Here is a 24,134-nt window from a genome sequence, read left to right as displayed (position 1 = left end):
CCAGACCTCAGTGTAGCTCTCATCAGACATGGGCTTCAGTGGACTCTTCTAGTCGGGTTCACACCTCCAGCCCACCCTTCCCCTCTCCACAGAGAATGCAGAGCTGGTTTCTCAGTATTTCCCATTAGGCCTGTGAGCCATGGGGCACTGATCTGCACATCACAGAGGGCCCAGGTGCTGGAAATGCCCAGGGCAGGTGGGCAGAGACTTGAGGGGAGGCAGAAGGAAAGGAAAGGCTCCAGGCAGCACTCTGAGGCCAGCCCCATGGGGCTGGGGGAGTCTGGGGGTGGACAGGGATTCCCTGTTCTCAGTGGACCTTTGTGATTCCCATGACGCCATCCTGCCAAGAGCAGGCCGACAGGAGCTATCTTGTTGCACACTCACCACATGCTGAGCGAGTAACACATTTTAGTTCACTAAACCCTCAAAGAACCCTGTGATCACAGTCAGCATGTTGTATAGAGGAGGAACTGAGCACACAGAAGTTGACTCACTTGCCCTGGCCCGAAAGTGGTGGGGCCGAGCTTTAAAAGCAGAATCCACCCTGTGAATCACCTCCCATGGAGTTTGCCTTATATACAGAATGTTCTCACATATAGTAATAACAGTGATAGTGGTCGCTTGTATTGGGGAGCTCTTTAGAACTTTTCAAAACCATTTCTTTTGACCACATTACTCGGCATGTGGGATCTAAGTTCCCTGACCAGGGATTGAACTCAGGCCCAGCAGTGAGACCACTGAGTCCCAACCACTGGACAGCCAGGGAATTCCTCTGAAACTAATCTGTTTTGGTGAATTCATTTCATTATCACAGTCCCAGGGGATGGAGAGTGGAGGTTTAGGGAACAGGGCAGGTGTTACTGTCCCTGCTTACAGAGAAAGAGACTGAGATCCAAAGAGGTCACATGTCACTTGTCAGGGTCACAGCTTGTAGGTAACAAAGGTGGAATTAGAACTCAGGTCCTCAGGCACCAGCTTAGAGCCAGTTTAGAGACCTTCCACTCTGCAGTTGTCTCCAGCTATGTGGCTTGGTGGTTCTTCATCTGTAGGAAACACAGGTGACCAAGAGCCCCAGCTGTACTCTCAAGTCTTTTGCTATATTTGCCTCATGCAGCACCTGGGCAGAGCAGAGCTACTAAGGCAAGGCCCCTCCTGGAGACTTGGGACTCCTCTGACGGCCCACTTTGACTCCAGAACTTCCCAACAGCCTTGCTGGAACCTTTTTAGACTGAATGGCCATCTAGGGTCTTTGCTCAACCTTCGCTCACCCTGTCCTTCACATGGAGTCAAAACAGTCTAGTGGCTTCCCAGCCTTCCTGGATTCCCCCTGCATCATCTCTCATAGGCATTTCTCTGAATGAAATCCTTGCATTTCTAATCCTGTCCTGGGTCTGCTTCTCAGAGGACCCAAACTAATGTGCCTCTGCCCCTGCGTGTTACAATAAATCTTTTCATTCATATGATTTTAAGCTTTATATTTGCTTTAATCTTTCAATGAAAGGTATACTTTCACATCTATAACCATTTTGTTAGTATGACTAAGAGTGATGGAAAAAGATTTAGACCCCAGCAGAAGAGCTAGAGATTAAGGAAGGCTTCCTGGAGGAGGTGGCCTGGCCCAGGCCACCTTGTATGGACCGGCATCTGTCTGCAGTGTACCGCCGGAAGCACCAAGAGCTGCAAGCCATGCAGATGGAGCTGCAGAGCCCGGAGTACAAGCTGAGCAAGCTCCGCACCTCCACCATCATGACCGACTACAATCCCAACTACTGTTTTGCTGGCAAGACCTCCTCCATCAGTGACCTGAAGGAGGTGCCACGGAAAAGCATCACCCTCATCCGGTGAGTGCCGTCTGCTGGGGCAGTTGAGGGTGGAGGGAGGCAGAGAAGGGAGCGTTCTTGGTGGCCGGATGTCATCCCTGGACCACAGATTCCTCCGACAACAAGAGGCCAGCAGAGCCACCCCTCGGAGCACCCCCCGGCCCTCCCGGGGGGAGAAGGTTTAATGTCCAGGGCCATTTGGGGGTCTAATTATTTAATTATTTAACTATGGGGTTGGAACAATGAGAGGAGGACTAGATGGGAGAAATGGGGTGCTCCTCAAAACCACCCAAATGCTTCCCCCAAGCATTGCTCCCCTCCCCCTCCCAGCTCCCAGAGAACCCTTTGCACATGTCTGTCATTCTCTGAGCGCTCTCCAGGAGGTGTCTGCCAGCCATCGGTCCTCTCCCACCAGATCCAGGTCTTAGTCACCTCTAGGACCCGGGCAAATATTAGAGACTCCGTGAGTGTTCACGGAAGGAATATCAGCCAACGTCATGAAGCCTGGCTTGGAACGTTTCTTGCCCATAGAGCAATAGAGGCTGGGGATTGCAGGGCAAAGCCACACTGAGGGCATTACTCCTGAGGGTGTGCGTGACTCCCTGCCTCCTGTGAGTGGCCACTAAGTGTGCCCCTGCCTCATCACACCTTCTCCTCTGCACAGGGGTCTAGGCCACGGTGCGTTTGGGGAGGTGTATGAAGGTCAGGTGTCTGGAATGCCCAATGACCCCAGCCCCCTGCAAGTGGCTGTAAAGGTAAGAGGAGGCTTCCTCGTGGGCCTGACCTTGACCGGGATCTCTGTAAGCACAGCCCTCTGCCAACAGCCTCTGACCTCTGTGGCTCACAGCCTCCTCCTCATTCCCACCCTCCCTTCTGTGCCCAGACGCTGCCGGAGGTGTGCTCTGAACAGGACGAGCTGGATTTCCTCATGGAAGCCCTGATCATCAGGTAACGGCCCAGAGGGACGCCCGCACCACCACCCCAAGCCTGTGAGGGACACAAGATATTTCTAACAGGCATATCTCCAAGGGAAACAGGGTTGCCCTGCAGGGCACCCCTCCTCTCTAACTGGAGACCTCCCCCAGCCCCTGAGGTTCTTAGCACATCTTACCAGAGTGGACCAGCCCCCATCTGGTTTCCTTGTAGCCCCAGTCAATGTCACTTGGCCTTCAACCAGCACCCCTGTGTCACCCATTGGTTCTTTTCCCCCTTTTCTTAAGAAACAGAGTGTGCTTGTTGTTGACAGTGGAAAATACAATCTTCCTCCAGGTAACTCTTCCACCAGGTCCTTCACCCACCCCAGCTCCCAACTCTCAAGTAAAGGAAATGGGCCCCCACGTGATGGAAGGTGCCCACCCTGGTCCACCCAGCTGGCCCGACTCTTCAACTGGTGGATCTGAGGCCCCCCACTGGGAGTCACAGTGTCCAAGGCTCTGACAACAGAGGTTCGACCTTGAGAGCTGGCCAGGCTCGTGGCCTCCCGGTGCACCGGGAAGCCTCGAACATCCTGACAGGCTAGGGAGGCCTTGGCAGAAGCGGCTGAGGGAATGAGGCCAGAGCAGCGTGTGTGATGTGCTGTGTCCGTGGGAGGACGCGTGGCAGCCTCAGCTCCTGCTAAGTGCCGTATTTGCTGGTTGCCCATGTAACAGTGATCACTGAGTAAAACCTGGACAGTGGAAGAGCAGGTGGAAGGAGGCCCGCGTCACGCAGTCTCCCTCCTCTGCAGTGAGTGGGCGGCACTGTATTTGGGTGCACAGTCACCCAGTGCATCAGCTCTGCCCAAGTGTGCCAGCGTGGAGCTCCCTGGCCCCACTGCCTCACGTGTCCTCACAGGATCACGTTAACAAGAAAACGCAAATCTCAGAGCCCCCGCAAAGAGTCCACGGTGGGATCCAGCAGCCCTCTTCCTCGTTCTCTTCCGCACGCAGTCAGCAGGCAGGTCTCAGGCAGGCCCTCGGGGAAGCAGGCCCTCCAGCTTCCACTTGAGGCCTTCCTCCGTGACTCCAACCCCCAAAATGTGAATCCTGGCCAGCAGTCCTGGCGCCAGCCTCCTGGACACCCTCGTCTCCCTGCCCACCTCCACCCCAGCCTTCTCGCTCGGTGCCTATGCATGGCCCTCTCCCCCGCTCCCCAGCCCCCCACTCCAAGCAAGAACACTCCATGCGTGTTGAACCCCCACCAGGCCTGCCCTCTGGTTCTTCCAGCTGCTCAGCAACCAGATTCTCCTCTCCTTAGGCCCAGCCTGGGACCCCTGCTCCCCGTATTTACAGAAAGCTTTTACATAATGTGGCTCTGAAAACATAACTCTGTACCCAGCTTTGCCCGGTTTTTGCAGACTCAGCTCAGTTAAATTCAGTTACTCCCCTCCGCTCTGCAGCAAATTCAACCACCAGAACATCGTGCGCTGTATTGGCGTGAGTCTGCAAGCCCTGCCCCGATTTATCCTGCTTGAGCTCATGGCGGGAGGAGACCTCAAGTCCTTCCTCCGGGAGACGCGGCCTCGTCCGGTGAGTGAGAAACACCTTTCCCAGCCAGGGTCAGCCCCTGGGCTCTGATCTGGGGGACAGGTGGGAGAGAAGGGACAGAAGGTATCCAACGGCTGAGCCGGGTCCGAGGGAGCTTGCCCAAGCCTTGAGCAGTGTCTCCTCTAGCCAGTATCTGTGTTTATGACCCGCTGATTGTGGAAAACCAAACTAGGGACGAGCACAGAGGGGGACTTTCACGCCAGCTGTGCCACTCACTCAACCATCTGACTTGGGGCACGTCACTCTGCTCCACCCCTTGTGAACCCCAGTGTCCTCATCTCTCAGATGGGAACTTCCTGACCTTGTAGATTTACAATCAAAATGAAGGGCTGAGGTATTTAGGAAAGTGCTACATACATGTTATGGTCAAAGGGCTAGAGTTTGGGGGAGTGAAGAAACCTAGCTGGGCCCACGCACACTTCCCCCCAGTTGATTATTAGACAACCTGGTTTAGGGCAGCCAACCCCCTCTAACCTGAGGATCTGCAATGTGAACTCTAAGGGTCAGGCTAGAACATCTCGGACAGACCTGGTTTATAAAACACATCTCACTGGGTGAGCCCAGAGGCCAGCTGTCCGCTCCCGTCACTGCCAGGGTCTTCAAGAGGTCCTGGGCCCAGGGAACTGGAGCAGAGCAGACCCCCTGAGTTAGGAACTGCCATCTTGAAGTTGCTGCTGAACTGTGAGGACCACAGGGAAGACTTGTACCCTCCCCACCCCCAAGGAAAGCAGGGAGAGGCTGACAGCCACGCGGCCACAGGAAGACCAGGACTGAACACCCTCCTCACATGGACCCAAAGTGGTGGTGGAAACCTCAGAAGGTCGCACCTGCTCCAATTCCCACCTTCACTTGGGCTCTTAAGAGCCTCCACACCATTCCTGCAAGGCTCTGGCTGACCATCTAAGAGGAATCCAGTCTAACTTCTTGAGAGGATGAGCGTGTGCACCTCAGCACCCCTGGCAGGAGGAAGGGGCCTGAGGAAGGGGAGAGCAGGAAGGGGCCTACCTCATGATAACCCTCATCTGCAGCACCGTCCTCCTCCTCCCCAGAGTCTTCACGTTTCTCAAAACCACCCTATGAAGTAGACGGTACAGATCTCACCTCATTTTGGAGCCGGGAAAACAGGGGCTCAGAGAGGTTATGTGACTTGCCGAGGTCACACAGGAAGTGGAAGAGCTTGGACTAGAACTCAGGCCTTATGGCTCCTCATTCCTTGCTCACTCCAGCCTGCGGTGCTATTGATCCCTGTGGTCCCCATGGGGAAGCCCTGAGGGCCAAGGTGAGGGCAGGTGGTTGAGAGCAAAAGTCGCCAGCTATGCAGGCATCTCTGCCAGGGTCTGGGCACCAGTCTCAGCTTCCCCACCCCTACCCAGCAGAGCAGAGCCTTCAGCCTCGTGCCCTGAGCATCTCAGCAGTGCTTCCAGCAGATGTCCAATAGGGAACATGTGACGTCACTCTCTGGGAGGAGGTCCAGCTCTTGGTTTCCCATTGGACATTCCTAAGGCATAAGGACAAGAGAGTATTGTGACTTCTTCGTAAAGGGAACCTGAGAACCCATCACTTGGCAAGACCAAGAACCTTCAGGGAGGGGTACTTCCTTCTCTCACAGGCAAAGGTATCTCTCTTGATAATGATTTGGATGTTGTCTCAAAGAACAAAGCACCAGTGAGGAAGACAGATCACTGACATCTCCCACCACCTCGCTGCCCAAGTGCCGCCTCAAGGAGGCTCACAGCGGGAGCCTGCTGCCAGCTTCCAACCTCTGGCTGCAGGTACCACCCCAGGGAGGCCCACAGCCAGGGGAAGGTCAACTCTACTTGGGAGAGAGGTGCTTCTAAGGGTCAGGATCCCCCCGACCAAATCTTCCCTTTAACCCTTGACCCTGATCTTTGTGTGACTCTCTGGCCAACCATGCTCCCAGATCTTGGCGGCAGTCCAGGCATCCTCCCTTCTCCTTTACACCCACTCACCTCAGATGAGCTGGTCCTTCCTGAGGCACTTACTGCCCATGATGGGTGATGTGAAATGTCGGATGACAGCCCTCCAGAGTGACCCCATGCAAATGTGTTTGCAGCAGCAACTTCCAGCCGGGGTGGGAGCAGGGCATGTGGGAGGTTGCTGGGTGTCCTGCATGGATCCTCAGAACCACAAACTCCAACTTAGTGAGTGAGGACCAGGTTGACTGTGAAAAAGGACCAGTATTTATAGTGGACCGAGGTAGCTAATATCAGTAAATCCTGATGAAGGAGGGAGGGACTGGCTGATAGACATAGGGGCTGGAGACATACACACACTGAGGAGGGGGTGGGCAGAGCTGTGCCTCCAGGCTAGAACTCACTGAATTCAAAGGTCTGAGGTCTACCTGGTTCATTTGTTTGAAGCCCCTGAATCTCTCCAGGCTTAACCTGCTGGGTGCTCAGAATCAGACGCACACTCTGTGCTCACCTCCTGCCATCCCTGGGGTTCAGCAGCTAGACATCTAGACATCAAGATGGAAGGACCTCAGAGAGGGTCTAAGAGGCTCTGGCTTCAGATAATGCATGCATATGAAGTAATGATAGATACACAGACTCATAGGACAGAATGGGTGCCAGGGCCAACTATGTCTGTCATGGAAATGAAATTCATGGGTACAGAGGGAAACATCGTTCAGTCCCAGGACCCCACCACCTCAAGAAGGAAGGACCCTTTTAATGTCAATATAATTTTGCAGACCCCCCTCTTTATTGAACAAAATTTTATTGAGGATTTAATATATGTCAGATATAGGCTAGTAGCTATCTTTTAGTATCAGTTGATTCAATCAATAATGACAAAGGCCATCAAGGAGTCAGTAATCTCTGTATTAAAGGGGGCAGCCATTGCCCACATAGCATCTACACCTGCTTGGGGAATGGTAGTCTGGTAGGTAGTGGCTCTGGAGAAGATGCTGCATATGCATGGCGGCTCCTTGGACGCCAGAGAGCACAGCATAGAGATGAGAACCTCTGATTGCCACTAAAGCTTAGGTTTTCATCTTTGGTTTCGATTTTGCTAAGTACTAATGTTGCCTCCACCATTCACTGAGTGCATTTTTTTGACCATGTCCGGAGGCAGGAATCTGAGGCCCAGCACCATTCTCATCACTTTTCAAAATGGATTTTTGCCACATTTCATATCTTGTGTCCCTGTCTTCATTCTTTGCTGCTTCCTTTCATCTTTCCCTCTTACTCTCAGCCATCAATTTAAAAATGTATCCTTATTCTGTTTTTCCCTTGGTGAAACTATTCCTCCCCCATGTCCTATGATCCTTCATTTCTAAATGCAGGAGCTACTTAAGGAAGTATTATTATTATTATCAATATTATTCTCTTTTATCAGTATATGCATTATCCTTTGGAAATAGCACCTCAGGAACTGTGAGCAAAAGTAAGATATTGGTCAAAACAGTGTCCTGATGGGAATGTCAGAACCTTGAGTGGTACACACTCACAGGCATGCTCAAAAGAATTCCATGGTCAAGCCAGTTTCAGAGCCACACAGACTCCCCTCTGATTGATTCTCAATACACACTAGTGTGTAGCAAAGACTCTGATAATTCCTCTGATGAAGAAGCCTATGTAACCCAGGAATTCCCATACCTATTTGATTGAATTCCATCCTACAGCCTGCTTCGGGAGGTACTGGATAAAACCCTCTCTGAGTATTGGACAGAATAAAAACTGCCTGACATTGCCAAAGGAAGTGCCACATTCAGTAGCAAATCAAGGAAAAAGAGCCCTGGTTCCAACTCCTCCTTTGGCCAGGCTGGATACAGATGGCACACTGGCTATGCTCTGCACTGCTCATTTTCAATATCGGTCTTGTCACAGCATCCACAGACTCCCACCACCACACACACACACACACACACACGCACAGAGATATGCAGACACACCTCTCGGGTTACAGACGATCTGCTTTTGTGAAGACTGATTATTACAGTTAATTTGCTCTGAACAGCCACAGACAGGGAGCCCCAATAAACGCGGCCCCTGGGCTAATGCCTGAGAAGATTTAGCCCCTTCAGTGCAGCAGACTTATGGAGCATTTGAGACATCAATGGTCCTTGCGTCCTGAGTGATGGGGGCTAAGACACAAAGAGACTCCAAGAGCGCTAGGAATGGTCCTCTTTGGCAGGAACAGAAAGAATTTTCCTGGAAACAGAAAATATTGTCCTAATACTATAGCAAGATGGATGAATATTTCTCTCAAAAATATATTACTTTTCTTGTCCCCAGGAAATGGAGACTCTGTCTCTCCCAGTGCCCAGTACTTCTGACCCTAACAAGGTCCTGGGAGAAGCCAGACACATGAGCCACTTCTCAAGTCCCCAACAGCGCCCTCCACGGAGTAGCCCCTTCCATGAATGCAGAGCCCTCTGTGAAGCGCTCACTCTGTGCCTCTTGCTGTGAGTCCTCAGAACAACCAGGGAGGCTGAGAGTGTCACAGCACTGTCACACATGAGGACACGGAGGCTTGGACAGAGGGAGTGCCGTCAGCCCCAGGGCACACAGCCAGTAAGGGACCCGGTAGGATGAAGCCCAGCTCAGCTCAACCAAGCGCTGAAACGTACTCTGTGTGCTGTATCTGTGCTCATGTGGGTGCCGTGCGCTGAGTCCACGGGAACGCCAGCCCTTCTCAGACATGTCCTCCTAAGAAACTCAATTTTAACTCCTAGAATCCCGCCTCCCCCAGTCCAAACCCTTAAAGCCCAGCTCAGGGCAGTTTCAGCTCCACCCTACTAGCTGAGCCTCTCTGAGCCCTCAGCCCTCTCACCGTCAATATGGAGGTAACCTTGCTTGCCTATTGACCACACAGGACATTGCATCAAAGGTCCTGGGACTTGCCCTCTTACAGGTAGGGGACTGCCTGATGATCCATGGGCAGCAAATGTTCCCCTCCCTGAGTCGTCTCCCCTGGAACTGAAGCAGGCCCCACACGAACTCCTCGCCACCTCCCCCAACCCACGCTATTGCTCCAAAGAGTCCCAGGGAGGCCCTGATCTGTGGCAGCATCTGGAAAACCCTAGTTCGGCTGTGATCAACCAACAAACCCCCTTGTTCACTGAACCTCAGCAGTGAGCTAAGCATTGCGCTGGAGACCATGGAAGTGGACGCCAAAGGCCCTGCCTCGGGAGCCTCGAAGTTTCCTTGGGGACGTGGTTGGAACAAGACCCGAGCAGCACAGTGCACGCGACACTGCCTGAGGACATGCTGCTGTGGACTCGGGGGTTAGGGATTGAGAAGACACCAAGAAGGGCGCAGCCCTCAGGAAAGACTTCTGGCTGCCCCACCAGATGGGGAAGGAGAGCCAGGCTGCATCCCGAGACAGTTCGGGGAGTGGGGGGCAGCAACTTTTGCACAAAAGGGACCTCATGCAGGAAAGCCAGAGATAGCTCTTCAGCTGCCCAGTATTTTCTGGAAGGTTCGCTTTTTCAGTCCACTTCAGATCTAGGTCTTCTTGAAGAAAGTTAATTTTTTTAAATATTTTTAAATAGAGCATTTTAAAGCAACACTACCCTGCCTTGATTTCCTCACAGGCCTGTTTGTACGTTTAGGGTATTCAAATGTTTATGAAGATAGTGGTGGAAGAGTGGGCAGAAAAAAAAACGAAGGGGCAGGACGTCTGTGGTGTGGGTTCCGGCCCCACTCATCTGGCAGCTGTGACTCTATAAACGCTGCGCCCGCACAGAGGTGGAGTCATTGTTCTGGGCTGAGGCCCAGGCATGTGCTTTTGTATAAATCTACCGGTGATCACGAATGTGCAGCCAGGGCCAAGACCCCAGGGTGACGAGCCCGCGTTTGACCTCCTGGTGAGCACGGGAGTCCAGTGTTTCAGACCTCCTCTCCCCTGAGAGCTCCTCACCAGCCGGTCACTACTGTCTCCTACAGAACCAGCCCTCCTCCCTGGCCATGCTGGATCTCCTGCACGTGGCTCGGGACATCGCCTGCGGCTGTCAGTATCTAGAGGAGAATCACTTCATCCACCGGTGAGTCGAAGTGACCTTGCTCTGCCCTCACCTTCCAGACGCTCCCCTACGTGTCCCCAGGGCTTTGTTTGGCCCATATGTAAAGTGGGATCATGTGCTGTGCTGTGCTTAGTCACTCAGTCCTGTCTGACTCCTTGCAACCCCATGGACTGTAGCCCGCCAGGCTCCTCTGTCCAGGGGGATTCTCCAGGCAACAATACTGGTGTGGGTTGTCATGCCCTCCTTCAGGGGATCTTCCCGACCGAAGGATCAAACCCAGGTCTCCCATGTTACAGGTGGATTCTTTAACAACTGAGCCACCAGGGAAGCAAAGTGGGGTCATAAAACATCTATATCAGCACTGGAGACCCGGATGAGCTCTGCCTGGCCTCCTGCAGGGACCCCCCCCTGTGTCAAGTCCTAGGTCATGTTAATGTTTCCGTATCTAGAAGACTGAGCTTCCTAGGTGGCTCAGTGGTAAAGAATCTGCCTGTCAAAGCATCCAGGGTTCAATCCCTGGGTCGGGAAGATCCCCTGGAGAAGAAATTGACAACCCACTCCAGTATTCTTACCTGAAGAATCCCCACGGACAGAGGAGCCTGGAGGGCCACAGTCCATGGATCACAAATAGTGAGGCCCATCTAAGTGACCAAGCATGCCACATCATCTAAAAAATTGGGTTCCTTAAGGGAATTTTAAGGAGTTTGTGTTTTCGGATCTCTGGCTATGGATAAATCAAAGGCAACAACCCTATTTTATTCATCTTTACATCCCCAGCATATAGTGGCACACAATAAATGTTTATTGGATAAATTATTTTTTTTCTAAAATACTCAGAAATGAAGAATGAGAATTATTTCCTTTACCTCTGTACTTCATTTCTTCTACTCTATATGACTGACCCTTGTGTTTACATGGTGTTTGCACTCGTACATCAAATCCGTGTGTAACGCTATAGACATGAAAAATGACACATATTTCTTTCCACGTGGCTATCCATGGCCTTCTCAACAGACAGCTTGATTCTGCAACTTGAAAAATTAAATAGATTGTTAGACTCTTTGCAAAGCTCTTCCTAATGATTTGTTTCTCATTTAGTAAATAATAACCTTACTCTTAGACTCTTACTCATGAACTCTCAAACATTCATGAACCCATCAAAGAGTATAAGACATGTTGAAATCTATGTAAAAATAACGTAGAGAATGAGAGACACTGTAAGAGTGTAGAAAGAGAAGAGCATGGAGGTAGATAACAAGCTATGTTTTCTTCCCTAATAAAGGGAATGTTAAAGATCAGGAAATACACTGGCCTAGTTTACTGAAATCATTCTGAAAACAAGGCCAGAAGCTCACACTGGCTCATCCTTTGTAGCTTCATCATTTTGGCCCTCAGAGCTTCCTCTTGAGTCTCAGCCTTTCCAGCTTGCAGATCCCTGTGCTTGATAGAAATAACAGAAGCAAGAGAGAAGCCGAGCCCCAGTTCTTCTGTTCTCACCCAAAGCCACAGTCTCTGCTTCACAGCGCAGGTCAGCCCTGCCACTGTTGTCCTTGCCCTTTTTATTGTGTCCAGAACTTTCCATAAATCTCAGCTCTGGGCTTTATTGTTGCTCAGACGTGACAGGGTTGTGCTCTTTTTAGAATAAGTCCTTGGCTAGAGCCATCTTTCCATCTTTTTTTTTTTTTTCTTTGAAGTATAGTAGAATTACAATGTTGTGTTACTGCTGTACGGCAAAGTATGCATTCTTTTTCATATTCTTTTCCACTATGGTTTCTCAGATTGGTGTACCTGGAAAGAATAAATGTCTCTCCATCTCATGTCTACCTCTGCTAAGTCTGAGCCCATCTGAGAGCAATGTGACCCATCACCTTAGTGACTTCAGATCTCTCCCTTCACTTTTCCTTGAGGTCATCTCTGCCTTTTCATCTCCACCCCCACATTAATCACCAAGTGTCCAGATTCTCTGACTGAGGGATTGTGTCTACTTTTCCTCTGACGTTTTGAAATCTGCTTTCCTGAGGGATGATACATTTTGACTATATCCAGTGCCCTGTTATTACTGAAAATAAGATAACAAGGAGCAAAAATTCACTCAAGATTCCTATTGCTTCCATATCTGTAAATAGTTGCTGAAGGTCACAATAAGATCCCAGAGTAATATTTTGTTGCTTCTTTTATCTTTTTCGAGAAATGAAATTGTCAAAGATTGAATCAACAGTATGTTCGATGATCTGCTTTATAAGCAAAAGGTGACGATTAGCAGAAATTGTCCATCTCAGTCAAAGCTGTCTTCCGGGGTAATTGGTTTTAGGAAAGCATCTTTTTATATCTTCTAACTGGCTCGAGGCTGATGGCACCCTCCCCCCATAGGTTTACCTTAATTCTCTCTCCTTCACCATCTGCCTTAAGATTCACAGACTCCCATGCACACACACCTCCTGAATTCAGAGCGGACTCCCTCGCAGATCCACACACTCCCATTTTTCTATTAGATCTGTTTCCTTTGGACATGGTTTATTGCCATTTCAAGAAATATGTGTCATTCTACCAATTCTTGGTGTGTTCTATGATATTACATTTACTTTCTTGCCATTAAATTCAAGATCAATTTTTTAAGCAACCATTCCATGCACATCAACGGAAAGACCTTTCCAGAGCTATAAATATTGTTGTTGGTTGACTTCACTATATTTCTCTTGAGAAGCAATGGCTATATATCCTACTATATTTTCTTCTTTTTGATGTCATATATGTTATGCTTTTATGGTTTTCTTAGGGCGTTTTATGCACCATTGCTCCTCAAAATTCAACTTAAAACTTCTGAATTGGGGCAGTGGCATTAATAACACCCATCTCCCACCCTGACCAATTGTTCTGCTACCCTAAGCCATGAACCCCCATCCAGATCTATTTTTTAAAAATACTATCCAGCTGTTTACTTTCCATGATCCTTCTTTCTCAGCCAATGATCATGAAACCAGTTGAAAGTATAAAAACACCACCCATTCCCCCCAAGAAGTACTATTTTTTTCTGTCCAGGACTTTAATATTATTAGAAACCCATTCCATGAGTTTGAGCAAACTCTAGGAGATAGTGAAGGGACAGGGAAGCCTTGTGTGCTGCAGTCCATGGGGCCACAGAGAGTCAGACATGACTTAGTAACTAAACAACAACAACATTCCAAACTTCGTCTGGCTGCATCCTTAATCCCCACGTGCAACTCAAGAATGGGTTAGCAGTCAGTGAGTAGAAGCTGATGAGTCTTGGAAAGCTTCTGATCCAGCCTTACATGCATGCTGTGGAAGAATAGGCCCTAACGACTAGAACGTAACAACGAAGACAAGATAACTTTATAACAGGAAAGAAGTGATTCTTTGGCCTCATAGCTATGATGCATACAGCTTAACAAAGGCTTTAGATAAAATCATGGATGTAAAAACCATGATGGCGTATTAAAATATAAAACTAGAAATATTTGGGGAACGCCTTGACCTACTTGAATCTCATGGGAACCATGCTGTTCCAGAACACTCCGTCACACAACCAGCAGAAACCAACCAGCAATCGGTACAGAACAACAGCCAAAGGCCAAACACATTTCTATGTCCCTCTATTATCTTCTTTTAAGTTTTTTGATAAAATAAGGATAATACTAGCACCTTGTGTCTTACAGGGCTATGGTGAGAATTAGATATGAAGCAGTTAGAACAGTGCTTAAGTACCTGGTAAAAGGACAATCAATTTTCTAGTCCCTATTATAGTTATTTTCATTATTATTATCCCATTAAACGTTTTCAATCATCTCCCCTAATCCTTTTCCATTTCCCTGTTGGTTCTGAGACCTAGAATTGCTTAGCTATTTCTTTCATACTGAAGTCTAATGTAGTAAAGGAAATACAGAGAAGAAAAGGGAACTATTTGAACTTTAGATTGGAGGTGAAAATTCTTGTGATTCTTATACCTTTATCTTTTTAGGAATGAAATTACGAAGTGCATTTTCTCTTTTTTTTACATCCCAGGGACATTGCCGCCAGGAACTGCCTCTTGACCTGCCCAGGCCCTGGAAGAGTAGCCAAGATTGGAGACTTCGGAATGGCCCGTGACATCTACAGGTGAGTGAAGACTGCCATCACCCATCAGAGCTCACCTTCTCAACCGCATCCCTAGAGTACTCTGGTGCCTTGTCAACCTGCTGCCTAATATGGCATTAAGTTCCTTTTCAGCACAGGGGCAGCCTTAATTATTGTTCATGCCTGAAGGACTAATTCTAGGATCTCTCTGCCTGCAATAATTGACACTAACCTGTTAATTAGATTGTCTTTCTGGTTCCAACTCTTTAGTCCTAGCATGTTCTGAGACAGAATAACCTGGATACTTCACTTGGAAAAAGTTTCTAGGTAAACTTTAGCTTAATTAACCCCTTTCCTCAATACTCAATAATTCCAAACAGACTTAGCTTCCATTACCCTAGGCAAGAGCTCCTTAGAACTGAGAGGAGACTGGGCCCAGCACATTGCTCTGCATTTCCCACTCCAGGAGACATGGAAGTATAGTTCAAAGCCCGTCAGTACTTAGCTCAGCTTCATTCCTTTTTCCCTGTCACATTCTCGAGGCTACATCAAAAAGAAAAACAACAGGGAACTTTCTTGGTGATCCATTGGTTAAGACTTGCGCTCCCAACGCAGGGGGCCTGCGTTTTGTCCCTGGTCAGGGAACTAGATCCCACATGCCACAACAAAATTCAAAAATCCTGTGTGCCACAACTAAGGCCCAGTGCAGCCAATTAAGTAATTAATTAAAAAGAAATCAATAAAATAAAAATTTTAACTGCAAAAAAAAACAACCTCTATTGTATACTATCCCACACTTCTCTTCCTAACCCCTAGTTTCATCTTTGTCTAATTATTAACAACAGTGACTCACTGCATGAGCTGAGCGAGCCACTCTCTGGCATAGTCACTACACTAATTACAGTTCCCTAATCCAGCAGTTGAGTAAGGAGAGGGGGTCAGGTAGACCTTTCAGTCTTCAGACAATAAGGGAGACCCCTGTCAGCCTCCCAAGGAACTGGTAGCCATCTCCTAGGGTGCGAATGCTGATGGCATCCTGTTACCGTAGGGCAGCAGCACAGAGAAACTCAGGAGTCAGCAATGTTTTCACCTACTGTTATCTACCACTGATATCCACCGCATACCTGGAAAGCTCCGTTTCACCCTCTTCCACCACCCAGAGCCTCAGCGTTCCTTCACCTCCTGTCTCGGAGCACCCAGGACTGCCTGTGCTCTAAGACTCAAATGCTGCAGCGAGACTAAACGAGTCACGTGATCTGGCCCTTCCCCTACGTCCTCAGCACTGACAGGTCCCAACTCTAGACTTCAGCACCCTAGCTTCCCTACAGCCCCCTGCTTCCCACAGGCCCCGTGCGACAGCGTGTGTCACGAATGTCTCCTGCGAGACTTGCTTTGGCATTCAGCTTCATCAGCACCCCCAAGAAACTCTTCCCGTACTTTTCCACCCACCACCCCCACCCCAGCTGAAACAAACCCATTCTCCTTTGGTCACTGAGTTTCCTCTTGCTCATCATATGTGTGTTCTTTAGCAGTTAATTATGTCTGTTTCTTCCACCAAACCATATCCTTGGAAGAGAGAGACTATGACTTATTTCTGTCCCCCAGCACGTGGCAGAATACCTCACACGTTGTTGTTCAGTCACTCAGACGTGTCTGACCCTTGGCAACCCCACGGACTGCAGCACGCCAGGCTTCCCTGTCCTTCACTATCTCCCAGAGTTTGCTCAGACTCATGTCCATTGAGTCAATGATGCCATCCAACCATCTCATTCTCTGTCGACCCCTCCTCCTCCTGCCCTCAAACTTTCCCAGCATCAGGGTCTTTTCCAAGGAGTCAGCTAACCACTCAATTCATATTTCAGTCAGTTATTTTTTGAAGTAATTAATCTAGGCAGCTGGTAGGAATCCACCTCCCATAACATACCAGGCACAAAAACACAAGGCTGGGGTGGAGCTGGCTTCAGAGGTAGGAATTAATTTATTAGTTTTTTTTTATCAGGGAGTCGCATTAATGATGTCACTGACAAAAACTAGTTACCTCATCCCTCAGACGCCAGCACCACCCCAGGCCTGTATTTTCTCTGGGGGCTGAGCTAAAGGAAGCAGCTTCCCACCAGCCACCTAGAGGACTTGGAGTCACATGCCTGTGCTGAATTGGATGCTGTGTGAGCACCGAGGAGGACCCAGACTAGTAGGACACCAGCCCTGCTCTGAGTCCTCCCATTGCGTATCTCGCATTACCGTGGATCATCAGGAACTATACTCGTAAGGCTGGAGTAATGGTATTCACTGTGAGTTACAGTAAACAAAATCCATCAGGGAAATCTAACCATCTGCTAGCGGGTATTTTAGCCATTGCATAGGTCTTTTCTTTCACACCTCCGGCAGGCTGTTTCGTCTCCTATTAAGTGACACTAAGGTTGTTAACTAGATGATCTGTGTCCCCTGCTGTCCCCCCGAACCACAAGAGCCCCTCGTTAATTTCAGTTCATAGACCTTGCTTTTTGCCACTCTCTCAAGGTACCTGGCTCAGAGCCATGTCCAGAACCGAGTCTTCTCTCTTCTCCCTGCAGAGCAAGCTACTACCGAAAGGGAGGCTGTGCAATGTTGCCAGTCAAGTGGATGCCCCCGGAGGCCTTCATGGAAGGAATATTTACTTCTAAAACAGACACGTGGTGAGTCTTTCTGCTGCCCTCATCCAGGTCTCACCATGAGCCTTCAAGTAGAGCTCATGAGTCAAACGAGCCCACACTCTCTTGTGGAAGGATAAGAGAGAAGACAGCATACCTCTATAGCAGGGCCCACATCAACAGAGCATCAGAATCACCAGAAAGTCTTGGTAAGACACAACTGAATGCTGGACCCCACCCTGAGAGCTTAGGATTTAAGAAGTCTGAGGTCACTGAGAAGTTCCATTTCTCACAAATTCCCGGGCTGTGTGGTCTACTGTAGGCTGGTGGACCACACACAGAGCCACACGTAATTTTTTTTTAACATAATAACAAAGTTGGATTTATCCCAGGAATGCAACATTGAGTTAAGATTAGAAAAATGATCAATGAAATTCTCCAACTGACAGAATAACAGAGAAAAAGAAATTATTATCAGCACAGGAATATCAGTGATGGTGATCTACAGCTAAAAATCAGTTTGGAAAACACTATCTGCACATTAGATCTCCAGAAATCATTCATCCTGCAAAACTGAGACCTGTACTCCTTGACTAGCCTCTCCTTCCCCAGCAATCATCATTCTATTCTCTGTTTCTGCGAGTCCACTGATAAGTGAGGTCATGTGGCACTTGTCTTTCTGTGCCTGATTTATTTCACTCAGCATACTGTCCTCCAGGTTTATCCCTGTTGTTGCAAATGGCAAATGTCCTTCTTGTTTAAGGCTGAATAATATTCCGGTGTGTGTGTGTGTGTGTGTGTGTGTGTGTGTGTGTGTGTGTGTGTAAAATACACGCCACGTGTTCTTTATCCATTCATCCATCCATCAGTATTTAGGTTGTTTCCATATCTTGGCTACTGTGAGTAATGCTGCAGTGGTCATGGGAGTGCAGATGCCTCTTCAAAATACTGATTTTATTTCCTTTGAATGTATCCCCAGAGGTGGGATTGCTAGATCTTAAGGTAGTTCTATTTTTAATTTTTTGAGCACTCTCCATACTGTTCTACATAATTCCTACTAGAGCAACACATAATTTTAAATGGCAGTCAACCTGTGTTCCCTCCCAAAATACACACATTCACAGAAGAATCTTTTTTGCATAAAAATCCACAAGGACACAGACAACGATGACACAGTTTTGGAAACTGGAAAGTTTACAGACAAACGGTCCCTTACTTGTGTGTGTGTGCTTAGTGGCTAGGTCGTGTCCAGCTCTTTGTGACTCCATGGACTGTAGACTGCCAGGCTCCTCTGTCCATGGAATTTTCCAGGCCAGAATACTGGAGTGGGTAACCCTTCCCTTCTCCAAGGGATCTTCCCAACCCAGAGATCAAACCCATGTCTTCTGCATTCCAGATGGATTCTTTACCATGTGAACCACCAGAGAAGCCTGGTCCCTTACTTATGAGACTAGAAAGTTGACACCTACGTCCATCTTGAAGTAGCCTGCTTCACTCTGCCTGGTCAGGAGCCCCAGAAAGATCCAGGAATGGAAGGTGCCAGCACCTCCAAGTAGAGGTGCAGCAGATAGGAAAATGAGTTACAGATCTGTTTAGAAAGTAACTAGATGATTCCCTCACCTCTGCCCCTCCTCTACCATCACCCAAGGCTAGGGGTTCCCTCTCTGAAGAATTTAATTCTTTCTGACCTTGGGGATATCAGACATCAGCAAGGGTGGATTCTCTACCATAAGCATATATAGTAGAGTTTGAGAAGTCTGCCCACTTAGAGGCGCATGCCTCCTCTCTCCCCTCAGTGCCGAGCACACGGCAGCTAGGCAGGATGAGATCAGAAGATTCTCACTGAAGGAACTGACCCATGCAGAGAAAAACTGTAGACATCACCAGTGCTAGTGGGCTGAAAAATGGCCCTCCGATGGTATCAGGCTTTCATCCCAGAAACCCTCATTAGGAGAAGGAGCCTGCGTCACCAGTGCCTCACGGGAGGCAGAGGGAGATGAGCCTCACACCCAGAGGACAGAGGCAGAGGTTGAAGAGATGTGGCCACAAGTCAAGACGCTCCAGCAGCCTCCCGAAGCCGGAAGAGGCAAGGAACAGCGTGGTCCCGTGTACACTTCGCTTTCAGCTCTCAATACTGACTTCAGACGTCCAGCCTTCGTAACTGTGAGGGAAAAAACTTCTGTTGTCTTAAGTCATCAAGTCTGTGGTACGCTGTTATAGCAACCAGGAAACGAAGGCCCCTTGTGAAACAAGCAAGTCAGCTGCCCACCAGTTAGCAAGCCTCATCTACACAGAGCTTCCCATCTTGCCGGGTTCCAATCTTAATATATGAATAGAGAGCCAAGAATCCACAGATACTTGAGAAAAGATGCTGATCTGAAGGAAGCAAACATATGCAAAGGAACTTGGAGGGAGAAGAATGCAGAAAGTTTAGGAAAACTTTTGAAAACAATATCCTCAGAAAGTTAAATTATTGTAACCATAATCTTAAGGACAAAAGGTTATTTAAAACAATGTTTTTGGGACCTCCCTGGCAGTCCAATGGTTAAGAATCTGCCTTCAATGCAGAGGATACGGGTTTGATTCCTGGTTGGGGAACTAAACTCCCACATGCCAAGAGGCAACTAAACCCGTGTGCCGCGAAGACTGAGTCCGCACACCGCAAGGAAAGATCCTGCATGCAGCAACTAAGACCTGGTGCAGCCAAAAATTACTTACTTAATTATTTTAACTGTTCTTAGGGAAAAAGCTCCTGGATAGAAATATGTGATAAGAGAGCCTTCAAGGAGATGGAGTCTAGTTCCCTGGAGCCCATATGGCCAGCACACAGCAGCATTTTTTTCAAAAAGCACAGAGAGGGAAAAGCAGGGGGAAGAAAGAAACTTGGCAGACACTACCTCTGCTAGGCAGTCAAGGTCAGCATCAACAGCGGTACATCATGTTGACAGCACGTACCTTGACACATGATGAAATGGTAGTTAACCTCTGAGGTCTTTCTCCCCAGACCCATTAACTCCAGTCTAATCATAAGGAAAACAGACAAATCCTGATATGACATTCTACAGAATTCCTGACCAGAACTCTTTGAAACTGTCAAGGTCATAAAAAACAAGGAAAATCTGAGAAGTTGCCAAAGTCAAGAATAGCCTAAGGAAACATGACAGCTAAACATAAAGTGATATTCTAATGGAGTCCTAGAACAGAAAAAGGAAATTCAGCAAAAGCTAAGGAGACCTGAATAAACTATGGGCTTTAGCTAATAATAATTCCTTAATATTGGCTCATTAATTGTAACAAATGTGTCACATTAATGCTAACCATGGACCTGAGTGTGAGGCATGTGGGAACTTCCTGTGTTATCTTCATAATTTCTTCACAACCTAAAACTGTTCTTAAGAAAATAAAGTTTTTTTTAAAAAAGATGATAATAGATGTGTGAAAGTAATAGAAAAATTGGAAGACAGAGTTGAATAAATCTTCTAGAAAATAAAATGACTATAAATACATGGGATAGATAGGAAAGGAAAGACAATTTAAAAGGATTAGACCATTAGACCCAATTAGCTGACAAATAGGAGTCCCAGAAAGAATGAAGAGCAGAAATGAAGGGAATAAAAACATCAAAGAAATAATTCAAGAAGATTTCCCAGAAGGACATACGTTTTCAGAATGAAAGCATCCAGCAAGTGCTAAGTGCTGTGAATAAAAAGAGCAACCACATGAACACATCATTGTGAAACTCCAGACCGATGGTGATCAAGGTGGTAAAAGTTTCCAAGGATACAAATAAAATCATAGTAAAAAATTATCAGAGATGAGAGACAGGGAATCCAAACAACTGAATTTCTCAACAGCAACGTGGGAAACCAACAAAATGGGCAAGAGTCCTCCAGATTCTGAAAGCCTTGCATTGAGATAAGGTCAGAAGACAGAGGAGCCACGGTGATCAGAGTCCCTCCTCTGGTCCATTTTTTGATAATGTGCATAAGAGGTTTTGTTGTTCGAAGCCACTGAGATTTGACTTACCCAAACCCAGTGGGTCTCAAAGTGTGGTCCTCTGATCAACAGCATCAGCATCACCTGGGACCTTGTCATAAACTCAAATTCTCAATCCCACTCCAGGCCTCATAAAGCAGAAACTCTAGGGGTGGGGTCCAACAATCTGCATCTTAAGGGATCCTCAGGTCATTCCATGTGCACCCAAGTTAGAGCACCAGCCACCTAACCTCTCCAGGTACAGATAGTAATCTGGGTAACTGTGTAATTTTTTTTAATTGGAGTATAATTTCTTTACAATGTTGTGTTAGTTACTGCCATACAACGCAGTGAATCAGCTGTATGTATACATAGATCCCCTCACTCCTGGACCTCCCTCTCATCCCTGTCCATCACACCCCTCGAAGTCATCACAGAGCACCAAGCACTTACATATCCTGCTGCTGCTGCTGCTGCTGCTAAGTCGCTTCAGTCGTGTCCAACTCTATGCGACCCCATAGACGGCAGCCCACCAGGCTCCTCCGCCCATGGAATTTTCCAGGCAAGAGTACTGGAGTGGGGTGCCATTGCCTTCTCCATTGCATATCCTACGACCCAGCAATCTAAGTGCCTGAATTAGAGAGACTTGGGTAGAGTGTTCATCTGCATCATTGTTTACAATAAAGAATAAGCAAAGATAGCCTAACTGTCACTCAAGGGGAGGATGGAAAAATAAAATGGTGGTTTATTTATATCATGGGACTTCCCAGGTGGCGCAGTGGTAAAGAATCTGCCTGCCAATGCAGGAGACACAGGAGATGTGAGTTTTAAAAGGCTGATAAACATAGCACTGCTGCTGCTGATGCTGCTGCTGCTATGTCGCTTCAGTCATGTCCGACTCTGTGTGACCCCATAGACGGCAGCCCACCAGGCTGCCCCCGTCCCTGGGATTCTCCAGGCAAGAACACTGGAGTGGGTTGCCATTTCCTTCTCCAATGCATGAAAGTGAAAAGTGAAAAGTGAAAGTGAGGTCGCTCAGTCGTGTCCGACTCTTCGTGATCCCATGGACTGCAGCCTACCAGGCTCCTCCATCCATGGGATTTTCCAGGCACAATATGACTTTAAATTTTTTTTATCAGATTATCTTTATTGATTCAAATTTCTAAGATAATTTCATCTGCAATCACTCAAGCTATTTCTATAATTTTAGGAAGAGCAGGTTTTATATCAGAAGAAACAACGTGGGTTTTTTTCAATATTTGTCTTATTTGATTTTTGAACGCTTCGGTGCAAAGCTTTGGGCCTTGTGGCTCCTATTTGAGACAGGCTTACCTTATCAGTGATTAAAAAAAAATTGGCATACAAAATATATATTTACCTGATCTGTAGGATTACTAGATAAAATACAAAATGGCCAGTTAAAATGAAATTTCACATGAACAGTGAATAATTTTTTGGTATGTCTCATGCAGTATTTGGGATATGAATGTGTGCTAAGTCACGTCAGTCCCATCCACCTCTCTGCGACCCCGTGAACTGAAGCTCCACATGCTTCTCTGTCCATGGGATTCTCCAGGCAAGGCTACTGGGGTGGGTTGCCATGCCCTCTTCCAGGGGATCTTCCTGACCCAGAGATGAAACCCTTGTCTCTCGTGTCTCCTGCACTGGCCAGTGGGTTCTTTACCACTAGCGCCACCTGGGAAGTCCAACTGGGATATGCTAATACTAAAAATGTATTTCTTGTTTATCTGGAAATCAAATGTTAATGAGTATCCTGTATGATTATCTGCTAAATTTAACAACATTCAGTTCAGTTCAGTTCAGTTCAGTTGCTCAGTCGTGTCCGACTCTTTGCGACCCATGAATCACAGCACGCCAGGCCTCCCTGTTCATCACCATCTGCCGCAGTTCACTCAGACTCACGTCCATCAAGTCCGTCATGCCATCCAGCCAGCTCATCCTCGGTCGTCCCCTTCTCCTCCTGCCCACAATCCCTCCCAGCGTCAGAGTTTTTTCCAATGAGTCAACTCTTCGCATGAGGTGGCCAAAGTACTGGAGTTTCAGCTTTAGCATCATTCCTTCCAAAGAAATCCCAGGGTTGATCTCCTTCAGAATGGACTGGTTGGATCTCCTTGCAGTCCAAGGGACTCTCAAGAGTCTTCTCCAACACCACACTTCAAAAGCATCAATTCTTCGGTGCTCAGCCTTCTTCACAGTCCAACTCTCACATCCATACATGACCACAGGAAAAACCATAGCCTTGACTAGACGGACCTTTGTTGGCAAAGTAATGTCTCTGCTTTTGAATATGCTGTCTAGGTTGGTCATAACTTTTCTTCCAAGGAGTAAGCATCTTTTAATTTCATGGCTGCAGTCACCATCTGCAGTGATTCTGGAGCCCCAAAAAATAAAGTCTGACACTGTTTCCACTGTTTCCCCATCTATTTCCCATGAAGTGATGGGACCAGATGCCATGATCTTCGTTTTCTGAATGTTGAGCATTAGGCCAGCTTTTTCGCTCTCCTCTTTCACTTTCATCAAGAGGCTTTTTAGCTCCTCTTCACTTTCTGCCATAACGGTGGTTCATCTGCATATCTGAGGTTATTGATATTTCTCCTGGCAATCTTGATTCCACCTTGTGCTTCTTCCAGTCCAGCGTTTCTCATGATGTACTCTGCATAGAAGTTAAATAAGCAGGGTGACAATATACAGCCTTGATGTACTCCTTTTCCTATTTGGAACCAGTCTGTTGTTCCATGTCCAGTTCTACCTGTTGCTTCCTGACCTGCATACAGATTTCTCAAGAGGCAGGTCAGGTGGTCTGGTATTCCCATCTCTTTCAGAATTTTCCACAGGTTATTGTGATCCACAGTCAAAGGCTTTGGCATAGTCAATAAAGCAGAAATAGATGTTTTTCTGGAATTTTCTTGCTTTTTCCATGATCCAGCAGATGTTGGCAATTTGATCTCTGGTTCCTCTGCCGTTTCTAAAACCAGCTTGAACATCAGGGAGTTCACGGTTCACGTATTGCTGAAGCCTGGCTTGGAGAATTTTGAGCATTACTTTACTAGCATGTGAGATGAGTGCAATTGTGTGGTAGTTTGAACATTCTTTTGCATTGCCT

General features: G+C 47.7%; 1 protein-coding gene across 1 annotated transcript in view; it reads left to right on the top strand.

The window, feature by feature from the left end:
- Positions 1–24,134, top strand: part of ALK (ALK receptor tyrosine kinase) — a 734,717-nt gene that overhangs the window by 702,933 nt on the left and 7,650 nt on the right. The window contains exons 20-26 of the mRNA XM_068966737.1: positions 1,655–1,841; positions 2,485–2,575; positions 2,704–2,768; positions 4,198–4,327; positions 10,258–10,355; positions 14,355–14,447; positions 16,979–17,080. Of these exons, the coding sequence (XP_068822838.1) occupies positions 1,655–1,841; positions 2,485–2,575; positions 2,704–2,768; positions 4,198–4,327; positions 10,258–10,355; positions 14,355–14,447; positions 16,979–17,080 (766 nt within the window). The remainder of the gene's footprint in view (positions 1–1,654; positions 1,842–2,484; positions 2,576–2,703; positions 2,769–4,197; positions 4,328–10,257; positions 10,356–14,354; positions 14,448–16,978; positions 17,081–24,134) is intronic.

Source organism: Capricornis sumatraensis, chromosome 1 (genome assembly GCF_032405125.1).
Source record: "Capricornis sumatraensis isolate serow.1 chromosome 1, serow.2, whole genome shotgun sequence".
Classification (NCBI taxonomy): domain Eukaryota; kingdom Metazoa; phylum Chordata; class Mammalia; order Artiodactyla; family Bovidae; genus Capricornis; species Capricornis sumatraensis.
This window is presented reverse-complemented; position numbering and strand designations above follow the sequence as displayed.